Source organism: Carex rostrata, chromosome 11 (assembly GCF_964058835.1).
Source record: "Carex rostrata chromosome 11, lpCarRost1.2, whole genome shotgun sequence".
Classification (NCBI taxonomy): domain Eukaryota; kingdom Viridiplantae; phylum Streptophyta; class Magnoliopsida; order Poales; family Cyperaceae; genus Carex; species Carex rostrata.
Window position 1 is genome coordinate 11,337,539 of NC_135928.1, and position 13,912 is coordinate 11,351,450.

Consider the following 13,912-nt stretch of genomic DNA (forward strand, 5'->3'; position numbering starts at 1 on the left):
TAAAAAATTTAAACTTACGGGAAAAAAAACTATTTTATTTGTTTTCCAAATAGCAAAATAGTTGCACGAGTAAAAAGGAAAGATTTTGCTTATTGGGTCTTACCAGTTCGGCCCCTGTAGCACAAAGTCAAACTTATTGGGCCTAGTTCGAAGTAAATTCAGTTAAACAGCCCAGAGAAATGAGGTTCCAAACAATAGAACATTCTATTAAGAAATTCATCGGCCCGCTTCGGCCCAGTAAAGAGCACGCTCCTTTTCTTATGAAACAGTCAAGTTCGTTCCAATCGCCATTGTCGATTACTACTGATTCCCATCTCCTCTTGCTGTCGTCGCACTTTCGCCTCGATCACCACTATAAGTAGGGCAAGCTGATACAATCTAACGGCTGAGGTACCTATCTCTCTCTCTCTCTCTCTCTCTCTCTATTGAGCTCTCTGGCTGTGTCCATGAGGCGAAACTGCAATGCTTGAATCAACTGCTGTTTTTGTCCTGAAATGTGAAGTCTGGATATCGGAAATGGAAATTATTGCTAAAATATTTTTCTAATAATGAGGGTTCGAAGTAAATTCAGTTAAACGGCCCAGAGAAATGAGGTTCCAAACAATAGAACATTCTATTAAGAAATTCATCGGCCCGCTTCGGCCCAGTAAAGAGCACGCTCCTTTTCGTATGAAACAGTCAAGTTCGTTCCAATCGTCATTGTCGATTACTACTGATTCCCATCTCCTCTTGCTGTCGTCGCGCTTTTGCCTCGATCACCACTATAAGTAGGGCAAGCTGATACAATCTAACGGCTGAGGGACCTCTCTCTCTCTCTCTCTCTATTGAGCTCTCTGGCTGTGTCCATGAGGCGAAACTGCAATGCTTGAATCAACTGCTGTTTTTATCCTGAAATGTGAAATCTGGATATCGAAAATGAAAATTATTACTAAAACATTTTTCTAATAATGAGGGCCTGAACCTTTTCATTTCTGATAAGGAGCCTATGTGCTTTTAATTTTGATAATACCTCCCTGAACTCTCTGTGGCTCTGTGGCTCTGTGGTAGTATTCTATAAAAAAATTGTGTTGGGTTCCACTGTCAACGAATAAGCAATCTTGACAAGGTTTTCCGAAATCAAGTCAAATTTCTTTTTTTACTAAATAGAAAAATTATAAATATATTGATAGTCTTATGCATTGGTTGTGTTATTGTTAGCCTTATACATTTGTTGTGTATCAACTGTTGGCAATTTGAGTGTCATTTGATGTTCTAACAAAGTTTTGTTAAATATGGACCGTTTTAAATTTTAAGTCATTGATGGACGGTGAAACTTGTACCATTTTCATCATTTTTTTCATTTGTACGAGATGTGTAATATATAGATCATATTCCAAATAGTTTGTTAAATTATAAGTTATATTTAACAGCCGTTAAGATTGTCAAGTTAATTCGTTGTCAATGGATCTCAACCTAGATATGTTTCTAAATATCAGTTTAGTATGTTCACTGTTTGATTTTTTTTCATATTAATTGTATAATTTTATCCCATAAACAATTAGAATGGTATTTTTTTCTTTCCAAGAAAAGGTGGTTTCACATATACCGGTTTCCATTAAACAAAACCTGTATGTAGTACCCTCATATATAACCTTATGTTGTATAATTTGTTCTTATTATATATGTGAAAATTAAAAAAAAAAAAGAATGAAATGAGTATTTGTCATATATTTAGAATTATATATAAAGTACATGAATTCATAGAAAAAATTTAATACAAGGGTATTGTAGTCAGTGTAACGTGTTATCAAATTCAGGTGAATGTTACTGTCAAAATTAAAAGTTCGAGGGATTACTTGTCCCACCCAAATCAAAAGTTTGGGAGATTTTTTTGCAAGTTCCTTTTATCATGTGGTAGGCATTAGGGGTGTTCAAACGGTTCGGTTTAGTTGGTTTTGGACCGAACCGAATTAGTTCGATTTAAATGGTTCGGTTTTTTCGGTTTATTGGATCGGTTCGGTTGACTTTTCAGAACCGAATAATAAGTTTGGTTCAGTTCGGTTTTAAAAATTCCAAAACCGAATATACTGAACCGACCGAAGTTTTTTCTCTTAATCAGTGTTATCAGAACCGGACCGGACCGCCGGTTAAACATAAAAAAACCGGAATCGGACCCCCATACGGTTCGATTCATTTAAAAGATCGCTTAAGCAATCGAAACGGTAAAAATTGATTTAATCAGCTGGTTTTTATAAAATCGCCGAACTAGACCACCGTAAAAAGCTCGGTTCAAAACTGATTTCACGTATCTTGCAGAAATAGCGTATTTCTCCTCCGATCTTCCAAATTTCTTGCTGTTTCTCAAATCACTAAGAGAAAAGCATTGAGAATTGGAATCTCCTTCTTCCTTTGACATCTCAATTCTCAATTTGGCTGGGTCCTTCAATATTCTTGACCTATTTGTGTATTTCACGGCATTCTCAAGGATTAGCTTTGAAAAGAAAAGAAGCTGCGGCAACTATCAAGTATTGTAAGTTTATTTAATCACAAAATTCGAGTTTTAGTAGGAAGTACAACGTAGATCTCATTCCCCTATTTTGAACCTGGGAGAGTGGTGTTAAAGCACATAAATAAATAGGTCTCAAAATTCCCATGTTTTTTTGTTGGTGAAGCAATTCATACTTTGAGCTTTCTTTGCTCATTGCTGGTCCAACCTTTCGAATCCACATCGAACTATGCCTTCAGTTGCTTTAGGAGAGTAATATGTGAAAGGCATTAATTTTTGAGTTAATTTTATTGCATTGATGAATGCCTTTCAAGTGTTTGATGAAATGCCCCAATGAAAATAGAATTTTATTTTTTTGAGGTCTTACTGCTTTGTGCGAACCACTGTTTAGAAAATTAATTGAGATTTTGATGTGCATATTTTTCAATAATCTTAGTGTTAGAGAACATAAAACTCTTGCATAATGAAGTAGTATTTTTCAACTTGATATAAATTTACCTTAAATATCAACTTGGTATAATCCAAGTCTGATACTAGAATTTTCATGATCACAGTTTGTAGCATATCATGATGGTCTGGCACCAGTTAGTTATCAATATTTATACTTGATGATTATGGATAGTTACTGCATGTACATGTTAAAAAAATGCTACTCATATCCACTGCAAGTTCAAAGATACTGGTATTATACCTTTCCTGTTGGTATTTAGCATACATGCTATAGATATATGTGAAATTGCGTATACTTGAAAAATGCTAATTCTTGGTTTTTCTAATTTCTTGTATATTTTGGGAAGAGCGCTCAAGACATATCAGGTTTTTCAATTTTCTATTTTATGTATATTTTTTTGGGTTTTAAGGGAAGTTTTTGTATTTTATGTTTTTAATAATTTATAGGGTATTTTATGTGATGGGATAGTATAATTGTACTTTTTTTACTTCACCTTTTATGTATATATGTACTCTATATAGCGCTGCAAATGAACCGAACCAAATCAAATTGGGTCTAGTTCGAATTCGAATTCAAAATTATTTCGAACCGAACCCAATTCGAAATTGAAATAGATTTCGAACCTAAAAGGTCAATTCGAATTTGGTTCGGTATAATTCGAACTAGTTCGATTTGATTCGAAATTAGTTCGAAATTGAGCTAGAGGAGAAGAAATGGCGGAGGAGGCGGAGGGTTTTCGTTTTCGTTTTCGCCAGGAGGTGGAGCTAGAGTTTTGGCGAAGGAGGCGGAGGGTTATCGTTTTCGCAAATTGAGCTGGAGAGGACAGGCAGAGAGAGAGAAGGGTTCGCGAATTAATGCAATAAAGTAAAATTTGGTGAAGCAAGAAAAATTCTCACAGATTAGGCTTGGTACTTTTTAATTGGGCTTGGCACAGCCTAACAATATCAAAAGGTTCGCGAACTGACCTTTTATTCGAATTGGGCTTGGCACTTTTTATTTCGAATTGGGCCTAGTTCGTGAACCACACGAATCGAATTGGGCCAGATTCGAATTCGAAATTGAATTAATTTCGAATTGAACTGGTTTGAATTAATTTCGAACCGAATTGCTTTCGAATCGAATTTTTTTTGAACTTTTTCAAATCGAACTCGAATCAAATCACGAATCTCGAATTTTTTGTGCACCCCTAACTCTATATATATTACAATTGTTTTAAAAAAATCAGCAGTTAAACCGACTGACCCAGCGGTCCGACCGATGAACCGTTAACCCGGAGCTTTTACGGGTCGATGTCCGGTCCGGTTCTGATAACATTGCTCTTAATACATGCGATCAGGTCCCACTGGCGACATCCCATCCATTTTCCCAAATACAGTCCCCAGTACAATTGAACCAGCCCTTCTTTCCTCTTCTATCAAATCCAGCTCTCTCTCTCGATCTGCGCTTCTAAACCCTATTCTCTGCAATCCAACTCTCCTTAGACGACCCAGATCTCTGTGCCGAGATCCTCTCTGTGCACAGTTGGGACCTCGAACAAGCCGTCTCCTCCTTCACGACTCCACCTCCCGCCACTTCTACCTCCGCCGACCCGAACTCGTCTCGGTCTCCTCCCTCCTCGGCTCCGTCTCAAGCTGCCGTCGTGCCAATCGAAGGATTTCGCTGTATCGCGAAGCTCTGTTTCGCTATTTTTTTGCTAAATTTTTTGAAGCTTTTTCCTTGTAGAACTTCGCTACCGAGATGATGAGAAAACAAGCAAGTGGTTTTTATTTTATTATTGTTTTTTTTTTTGTGAGATGAAAACCACGCAACCGTTGATAGCATATTAGCATTACAGCTGGGTGTCAATTATTTGTGATTTTGTATTTTCAAAGGGTATTTTGCATATTTTTTAGTACTGATACGGTTATCCATGCTAGAATATTTTGATATTTTCAAAGGGTTGTTTTGCACATTTTTCAAATGGTTGGAACCGAATAAACCGAACTAAAAGTTTGGATCGGTTCGGTTCGGTTAATCAACTAAAACGGTCAGTTCGGTTCTAATTTTGAAACCGTAATAAAACTTTGGATTGCATAGTTTGGTTCGGTTCTAGGGTTTAGGGTTTAATTCCGCCAAAGCTGCAGATCAGTGTATAATAAGGTTTAATTCTGCCAAAGCTGCAGATCAGTGTATTTAACTCAGAACTTGGTTTGCATTAATTATATTTTCTTTCATTTCCTTTCTATTTCCTTTGAAATACAGATATAATCAAATACCAGTGTGATGTCTAGGCTACGGAATGTTGTACTCGCTGCCGGCTTGTGTGCATTTGCAGCTGGTGGCTTGGCCTTTCCCTTTTATTTTGTGTAAGTGTTCCTGTTGTTGTATATTTTAATTTGAGTAGGGTTAAAATGCCCCATTGTTTTTATGCCCAATCATGCCTCACATCTTTACCTCTGTTTTTGAAGTCCAAACAGCTTATCCGAACCGCTCAACATGATCTCCATATTAAAATGTGCTTGGAGACCAAATTTTCTATTTTTTGGAAAAAATTTACTACTTTTTTAGATAGGTACAAAATCACTGTTTTTGGATGGTCCAAAATCTTCTATAAAACAGTGATTTTGTACCTATCTAAACATATAGTAAAAAAATCCAAAAAATATAAAATTTGGTCTCCAAGAACATTTTAATATGGGGATCATGTTGAGCAGTTCGGATCGACTTTTGGACTTTGAAAATAGAGGTAAGGATGTGAGGCATGATTGGGGCACGAAAACAATGGGGCATTTTTAACCCTGATTTTTTTTAATTTATACCTTTTGTACATGTTGTATGTCTAGTCCCAAGATTACTGTGCTTGCTCGTTTGTCTCAGTATCAGGAATTTGCACTATCAGTAAAGGCAGAGTTTTTTCCATACAAGTATAGCCCTATCCAAAACCAAGGATTGCAGTGCCAATGTGAAGTATTATACTGGTTGAGTTCTGTAGAAGTGGACGTGTTAGATTTGGCAAGTTGCCCCATAGCAGTTAATACATTTTTGGAGTCCTGCCTCCAACATTAAACCCCCACCCCCTAAACACACACACGCATGCAGAAAAAGAAAAGACAAGTAAGAATGAAAGAAACTCTGGTGTTACTGTTAGGGACCCATGTGTTACCAACATTAAACCCCCACCCCCTAAACACACACACACACACACACCCTAAACTCTGGTGTTACTGTTAGGGACACACGTGTTACCAACTTATACCAGTATTATATATTTCTAGGGCAACTTCCTCTCCTCCAACCCAAATTTTGTCCCCTGCCTCTCCACCCTCTAAACTCCACCCAAATTTTTAACATCCTTCCTAAACCAGTATTGCCTCTTATGTACTTTCATTCTTTACTTCACTATATTATTCTTTCGTTTTTTTTTGGAAGAATTTTAGTGGCTCTTGTGTAGTGAATTTATTTCCATGCTAAATAAGAGCACAAGTGAATTAAACTAGTATCCATGTGATACTGTACCAGTCATATGTAGTACTGGTATATTCCAGCTGAGTGGCTTTTTTTTCTTACTTCAGAATAGGAGGGAAGTATACCATACGAAGAACGTAAAGAATTTTTTTCTGATTTGGTCAGTGTGGTAATATGGCATTGTTACAAAATCCAAAATCTATCTTTGCAATGCATTGTAGTGACATTATTTTTCCTCTTTTCAGAAAATCAAAAAATAAACCTATAATCGACTCGACAAAGCCGCTGCCACCACAAGCCACATTTCGTGGGCCTTACGTCAATACTGGGTCCCGTGATATTGGACCGGATTCAACCACCTACCCGAAAACCTAATCCTTGTCAATCTTAAATAATTAAAACCTTATCAGTAATGTTTTCAATGCTAAAGATTATCTCCAATTTTAGATCAACCCCCAATTACAGCTTGTAACAAGGTTAGCCTTGTGTGTATCAGAAAAACGAATATAATATTTTATTCTTTTTATTTTCTCTGGATTTATGTTAGAAGTCCGAGCTAAAATTGTTTGTTACCTTCTCGCTGGTAGTGCTAGTAGTGGGTCCCCACTTGCCTTACCTGTATGACAAATCATAGTCACAAGATTTTGTAAATTAAATTTGAATAATTCGTTTTTTTTGGTAATGTCAAACAGAATACCGAATTATTCGGTTGACCGAATTAAATTTGAATAATTCATGAATTTTACGAATTCTACCTAGAAATTTTTTTTTTTTGGGTTTTTTTTGTGTTCTCTCTAGCAAGATTGAGATCTCTGGTTCAGATAATTTTGAATCATTTTTGAATTATATTCGAATTATTTCCGAATCACGAATTTTTGATATCACCAAACCAAACTTGAATAATTCATTTGTCACTATGTGACCAATGCATTAGTAGATAATACTTTAATCTAGATATACAAATCAATTTCCTCAAAACCGAATAAATTATATTACTAGAAAGGTGAGAGGTAAAAAATTTTGGAAGAAGGGTCTTCGGATGGGCATCGGACCCAAATCTATCCGATATCTATTTGGAGCCGTCTGATTGGCAGCAAAATTTGTACGAACTTCATCCGCATGAATCTAAAAGCAGTATGCGTGAATCTTGACGCTAATTAAATGGTTTTGATTTAACATCGGACAGATTTCGGTCCAATATCCATCAGATGCCCCCTGGTTCTAAAATTGTAGGGTCCTGCACGGTTGGAGTGCGTATCCTCTGAGATATCTCAACTTTTGCGTGACCGACGTGTCCGGTGCCTATTCGGGGGATTACGTAGGGGTCAGTATTATGTGTGCTTTGAGATTCGTGCAGAACGTATTTAAACGGTTGGGATTTTTCATAAAGTCACGCAAAGTTTGAGATATCTCAGAGGATACGAATTCGCGCGGTTGCACAGGTACAGTAAGTTTGGTCGGGTCGACCTAAAACATCTAAAAGCAACAAAGCATATAACAAGCATTATGCTGTGGATATCCGAAGATTCCATATATTAGTGCATTGCATGTTCCAAAGTGGGACACAGAGCAGGAAAAAAGTTTAATTGTTCACATGTCACAGGAAAATAAGTTTACTCTGAGTTGTCTGTGGCCATCACTTTAAAAGACTCGCGAGAAATTCACGTTTTATTTGTGTATTATTCGTTTTTTTTATGTTACCAAACCGAATTCCGAAAAAATGTAAATAAAAAAAAAATTATAATACGTTTTATATGCGAATAAAATGTGAAAAAATGCCAAAAATATATATTCTTTTAGAAAAATATTTTTGGTTTTTTTTTCCTTCTTTATTGTACCGAATTATATCCAAATTACGAATTTTTGACTCCGCCGAATCCGAACTATATATTCGTTTGTCACTATGATTATCAAACTCTTAGCAAACTTAGGGATGTTAATATTTCAATAACAGAGTGAACATCCTCAAAATTATTCTGCTTTTATGTTGATATATTTTTGGATTTGCATGAAATTTTTTTTTATTAGTAAAATAAAATACACATCCCCCGTCAATTCGCTAGAGAAAAAGCCACATGGAAATATATACAGAGGAACCTGGAACCAGCGGTTGTGCTCGCCGCATATGCCTAAAAGATGCGTTCTCTCTTTCCCTTGATTCTTAAATTGCAAAGATGACAATCGGAAAGGATCCCTTGGATTCCATTTGGAGCACCAATAAAACCTCCAAATTCAGTTCTCTCTCTCTCTCTCTTTATCCCTTCCTGTTCCAATGGAAGGGGAGATAGATACAGCCATGTTGATTTAAACTTTTGTTGTGGGAAGAGAGTGCTATGGAGAAACATAGATATAAACTAGCTTTTAATCCTCTCGTTTAAATCTTCTATTTCTACTTCTTTTGGTTGGAGAAGTAGGGCAACTTGTATCCTTTGGCATTTTGGAGCTTCCTCTGGCATGGGAAGAATATTTTATTATGTGGGTTATATATTAATTATGTAGTTCAAGGATCTAGGATAATCTATAGATATATAGTGCTTTCATATCTAGGTAGCATAGATTACTGTTCTTCGCTTTAATGCCTGTTGTATCTTTGACCTTATTGGTAAAATTTTATTGAAGAGTATGCCTTTAATTATGTGTTGGTTGTTTGTTCTCTTAACTGACAACAATTGATGTTGATTCAATTGATTTTGATTCGATGTGTTAATTCGGCGAGCATCTGTTGCATTGTGAAGTTAAACTCTGAAGAAAATTAGGTTTTTGATGCTTTTCTGTAAGGATATGTTTTGAGAAGTAGAGTGGAAAAATGGTACGGCGGAGCCGGCTCCGTCACGGAACAACACGGTTACTGTACGGAACGGCACGATACACCTGTTGAGCTGTGATTATTTGCGTGTTGTGATCATCTTTAGAAAATTTGACATGGTCCGGTATGTGGTCACACGAGTCACGTGTAATTAGGACCGTTAGATTTTGATTAAATGGCAAATCTTAAATAAACTAACCTAAATTATGATCAAATTATTACACGAGTCATGTTTGATCACGGTGCGTTTGAGCATGGTGTGACTATTAGCGTGCCGTGATCACATAATTTTAATAACGAAATCAAAATCACAACGTATTAATCATCACGACGTAATCATGACAAATTACAACACGTTTTTGCTGGTCGTAATCATGACAAATTACAACACGTTTTTGCTGCTCTACAAAAAAGACGGTTTGCCTACGGTTGTATGCATGGGAGTAGGTTTATTTCGCAAGAAAGCAAGTTTCTGATCAAAATTAGATTAGAAATTGTACTAATTTAAGTACTGGAGGGAGGCTCCAGCGCAAATACAAGGATTGAGACCCTTTTTTAGGGAAAAAGAAACAGAAAAAATTACAACTAAAAGAAGTTGAAAGTCCTCAGGAACAGAGAAGTCAACATTTTAGTACTATTGAGCCACAACAGAACTCCAGAGAAACTCTGTTCTAAAACAGTGGCTGCATTGCTTTGGAGATTTCTATTTTGTGATATTTTAACACTGTAACCCTTCTGTTATTGTCCCATAATAGGGAAAAAAAACATTCAGTTTTGTTCCTGGGCCTCAGGTATTTTCATGTAACAGAAAATATTTTGAGATGTAACACCAAAAAGAAAAAATATGTCGCTTTAATTATCCACAGTTGCTCAAAGTTCCTCTCAAAAGTGCTCATAGTATCAAAAAAACTAAAGAACTGGTGATTGGTTAGCTCAACAATAACGAACTACTTTTAAATGTTTAATTCATTGCCAGAACAATTAATTTCATTATAAATGTTTGTTGTTTTGTATAACCAAGTCCAAAACAACTTTAACCTGTAAAAAATCAATTGTGTCCCATGTAAGCAAGTACAGAAGCAACTCTGAAATGTTAAAAGCAAAGTATGAAGCTTTCATTGATTAATTATCTAACAATCAGTGCAAATCAGGGTACAGAACTTGAATATACAACAATCAAGAAAACATGTTTTCTTTGAATATATTTATCTTTCAAAAACAAAAACAAAAATGTTATTGAATACCAAGCACTGGAAAACATTGCCAATGTATTTGTTATTTTCATTTTTCTCAAGTTAGAAATCATGACAGGAACGATAGTTTCTGACAACACCATCATTAAACAAAAAAAACATTAACTTAAAAAATGAGTGCAGTATGGATTATTACATCAAAATATTATTGGCTTGACATTAAATTGCTTTTCACATTTTTTTTCATATCAATTAACTCGTCAACCCCATTAAAGAGTCAGATGACCATATACTATCAACAAAAGATGTTTCCTGCCGCATTATGACCTTGAAAACCGATTGATCAACCCTGGCATTAGTTGTCCCCTGCATATATTTATCAGATTTAGCTCGCAACAAAAGCCATGTATCACCATGTGTCAAAACAAAATCCTAAATCTTGTAACAACTCTAGATACTGGTACAGTATTGGTTCATCCATCAGAGCCCATCTTTTTTTGTTGGCTTGATTGATACTTAGTTGCATATGGAGTGTTATTACAATTAAAACAAGGGCTATGTATGGTAATACTTTCAAGGAATTGTCAAAACCAGATGAATTATATTTCCAGCTTTTGGTACAGGTCATAGCGAGACAGGCAGCCAGCAGGTAAGGATTTAACACTCCACGTTCCAGAAGCTGACTGGTACACATGATACTAGCATTTGGTATTAGAATAAATTACTAAAACCAACAAAATGCCACAAGATAGAAGTCGCACCTTGCAATGACAGTACCAGACAACTACTTGATCTGGTACTGGTGTTGGGACTTCTCACGCTGCCACCTTTGCCCTAATATGACAATACCAACCAAGGCAGCGGCAACCACCACTGACCAAACAGCATTAGCCTCCTTCACATGCTGGTACAGCCATAATCCCCTTTTCTTCACCCACTCCAAGCCATCTTCTCCCGCCTTTCCTTCTCTCTTTTTATCGGCCCCCAATTCCAATTTATCTTCACGATTTCCAACTTCAGAACTAATTTCTTGAGATTCCTCCTTTTTGAATTGACCCGCTGTTTCTAATTCTTCTTCTCTTTTTTCTTTTTCTATTTGTCCTTCTTCCTCTTCTCCGGATAAATTTTCCTTTTCTCTCGTTTTTACATCAATTTCACTTGCATTAGGATCAACCGGGAGATTTTCGTGCTCGCTTGGGGGAAATACAAAATGGCCAGACCCAAACAGAGATAATTCTTGGTTTGAATTAATTTTTGAAGCATCAGACACAATTTCACTTTTGTTGGGTGCAGCAGCATAAGCCGAGGAGGTAAGTGATACCACTTCCCAGTCCGTACCAGTCCTCATAACTTCTGATTGTCTTTCATCATCTGCCATTTTACTCAATCTACAAAGAAGCATCTATCATCAATTAGTGGTTCCAAATGCAAACAATCAATGAAATCCAGAACCATCCATAAGATAAGGCGACTCAATTTCGAAAAAAAATTAATTTATGCTACCAGTAACTGACACCAGCAGCTTAATCAGGAGAAATTTCAAAATATTTTCGCTTAATCAGGAGAAATATTTTCGATTTTACATGAATTTTTGTTAATAGTATGCACAATAGATCAGCAGATTGGATTATCTGATACCCTAAACCAGCTACTACGAACCAGAAAATTTACACAATTGAATTAAAAGAAATTAAAAGAGCAATCATATTCATACCTGTGGTGGAGATCTACAAGGATGGAAGAAAAAAAAACTATTAATCAAATAAGGGAATTAGCCTTTATAGGATTGAAATATTTTCCTAATAGCCCCTCAAGCAACCTTAAATTATGTAATACACCTCATAAGAAAAATCTTGAAGCCACGTGTCCCTTAGACAGCGGAGGTCGTGAGAAGAAAAGGTCTAAATTGCAAATAAATTTAATAGGAGAGTCAATTGAGAAAAACGAAGGGAGTAAATAGTAGAAGAGGCAGGTGACTGGGTCCGAACCCCTAAAGTAACCATTTTTTTAGGTTAGATCAACACCGTCCGATTCGAATCCGGGCCAATCCGGTCCGAGGTGGAGCGCAAGGAGGCCCTTTAATCTGACGGTTCGATTCGAATCTGACGGTCCTAATATAAACTCAAAAATTGGGTTACTTTAGGATAACTGAAGTTGACCGGTTTGGCCTATTGTGAAATAGCGGAATTACTGGCGATAACCGGTTTATTATCGCTGTCTAGGAGAGCGGAGCGTAGAAGGATAAGCTGGATATTAAGAGAGAATCATCTCCAGTTTAACAGAACCCACAACATCTCCAGTTTTATATTCATATTTTGCACGCTTGAACCTGAAGTCCTGAACGAAATTATCATCGCCAAAATTGTAGTGGTTAATTGAAAAATCATGCAAAAATTGTGGTTAATTTTCTAAAAAAAAAAATTTGACAGCTAAATTGAATATAAATATAAATGTTGACATTAAGTGTACAACTGTCTACTGGAATTATTTTATATTTAACGTGTCATGTTGTTGGTGTCATACATAAAATTTAAATTTTGGTACATAGGTCAATACATTCTTCTATTGTTTATGTTGATATTTGAAAAAAAAAAATAGAAATATACTTGAAGACATCTTCTAGAGACAAAATAAATAAATAATAAAGTCATGAAAATGTACGCATACAAGTCACTTAATTTGTTTAATGATCTGTATAATGATTATTTATTACTGTTTAAACTTCCTAAGCAAGGTTTTGCTTTCATAACTTAAAAGTTATATTTGTGCTCTGTATTTATTATATTTTTGTTTCAGACTTTGCTTAAAAAAAATTAAATGAGACAATTCATACAGATTTTTTTACACATAAATATATATAATTTCAAAACATAGTAGATGCTATAAACAACACAATTAAAACGTGTAGTAATTCGACAGATAAATACAAAAAAATTATATTGATTTGAGAGCCATATTGCATATTAGGAACATCAAATACATTAAATATTACTTTTAAATTATACAGAGAAGCATGATAATTACCAGATCAAAATAAAGGAAGTTTAACACTTTTTATTGAGTATGAAATTAAATTATTTTTTTTAACTAAATAGGTGTTTCGTAATATAACACCCGCTTATCTTTAATATAGTCACCGTATATGATTTTCATTTTCTATGAAAATTATAACTACTTTTGATGTACCAAAATAGGCACTTTCAATTATTGTTTTGTTTAAAAAAAAAATACAAATACTCTAAAAATTATGACTTTTAATTTATTGAACTCGCCATTCTTTCATGATTGGATTATTTTTAATCACTAGTTATTTTATTTTATTTAAATTTGTACTTGTATTATATATTTTTATTTTTCACAATTTGCAGATTGACAGACAACTCCAATACTTTTTTTTTGTCTCATTACACATTAAATTAGTAACAAGATGCTCAACGTATCTTCAATATTTTTAGATCTTTGCCTGCGTCATCCTTCAATATTTATTAATCATACAAGGACAGCATAATCAATTGAAATGGAGGCTCTTTTCG

General features: G+C 35.3%; 2 protein-coding genes across 4 annotated transcripts; one reads left to right on the forward strand and one right to left on the reverse strand.

Annotated features, from left to right (window-relative positions):
- Window positions 1–206: 206 nt before the first annotated feature.
- On the forward strand, window positions 207–6,919 carry LOC144562482 (uncharacterized). 3 transcript variants are annotated; one of them, XM_078311722.1, is made up of 4 exons: window positions 2,263–2,509; window positions 3,283–3,301; window positions 5,178–5,281; window positions 6,626–6,919. In XM_078311722.1, exons 3-4 carry the CDS (start codon window positions 5,199–5,201, stop codon window positions 6,753–6,755), a joined length of 213 nt encoding a protein of 70 aa, XP_078167848.1. In that variant the 5' UTR covers window positions 2,263–2,509; window positions 3,283–3,301; window positions 5,178–5,198; the 3' UTR covers window positions 6,756–6,919. The 3 variants fall into 3 exon arrangements, with proteins under 3 accessions (XP_078167846.1, XP_078167848.1, XP_078167847.1); XM_078311720.1 differs by lacking the exons at window positions 2,263–2,509; window positions 3,283–3,301 and adding an exon at window positions 207–390; XM_078311721.1 differs by lacking the exons at window positions 2,263–2,509; window positions 3,283–3,301 and adding an exon at window positions 4,293–4,688.
- Window positions 6,920–10,604: 3,685 nt separating this feature from the next.
- LOC144562072 (ATG8-interacting protein 1-like) lies at window positions 10,605–12,229 on the reverse strand. Its single transcript, XM_078311206.1, has 3 exons — window positions 12,094–12,229; window positions 11,141–11,767; window positions 10,605–10,745 (listed from the first exon to the last, which is right to left on the reverse strand). Exon 2 carries the CDS (start codon window positions 11,755–11,757, stop codon window positions 11,164–11,166), a length of 594 nt encoding a protein of 197 aa, XP_078167332.1. The 5' UTR covers window positions 11,758–11,767; window positions 12,094–12,229; the 3' UTR covers window positions 10,605–10,745; window positions 11,141–11,163.
- Between the last annotated feature and the right edge of the window lie 1,683 nt (window positions 12,230–13,912).

What these genes read in the sequence shown, in the direction of transcription:
- LOC144562482 (XM_078311720.1), top strand. Translation starts at nt 5,199, where the DNA reads ATGTCTAGGCTACGGAATGTTGTACTCGCTGCCGGCTTGTGTGCATTT. An exon ending in GCCTTTCCCTTTTATTTTGT is followed by an intron (nt 5,282 to 6,625) that starts GTAAGTGTTCCT and finishes TCCTCTTTTCAG; the next exon opens with AAAATCAAAAAATAAACCTA.
- LOC144562072 (XM_078311206.1), bottom strand. Translation starts at nt 11,757, where the DNA reads ATGGCAGATGATGAAAGACAATCAGAAGTTATGAGGACTGGTACGGAC.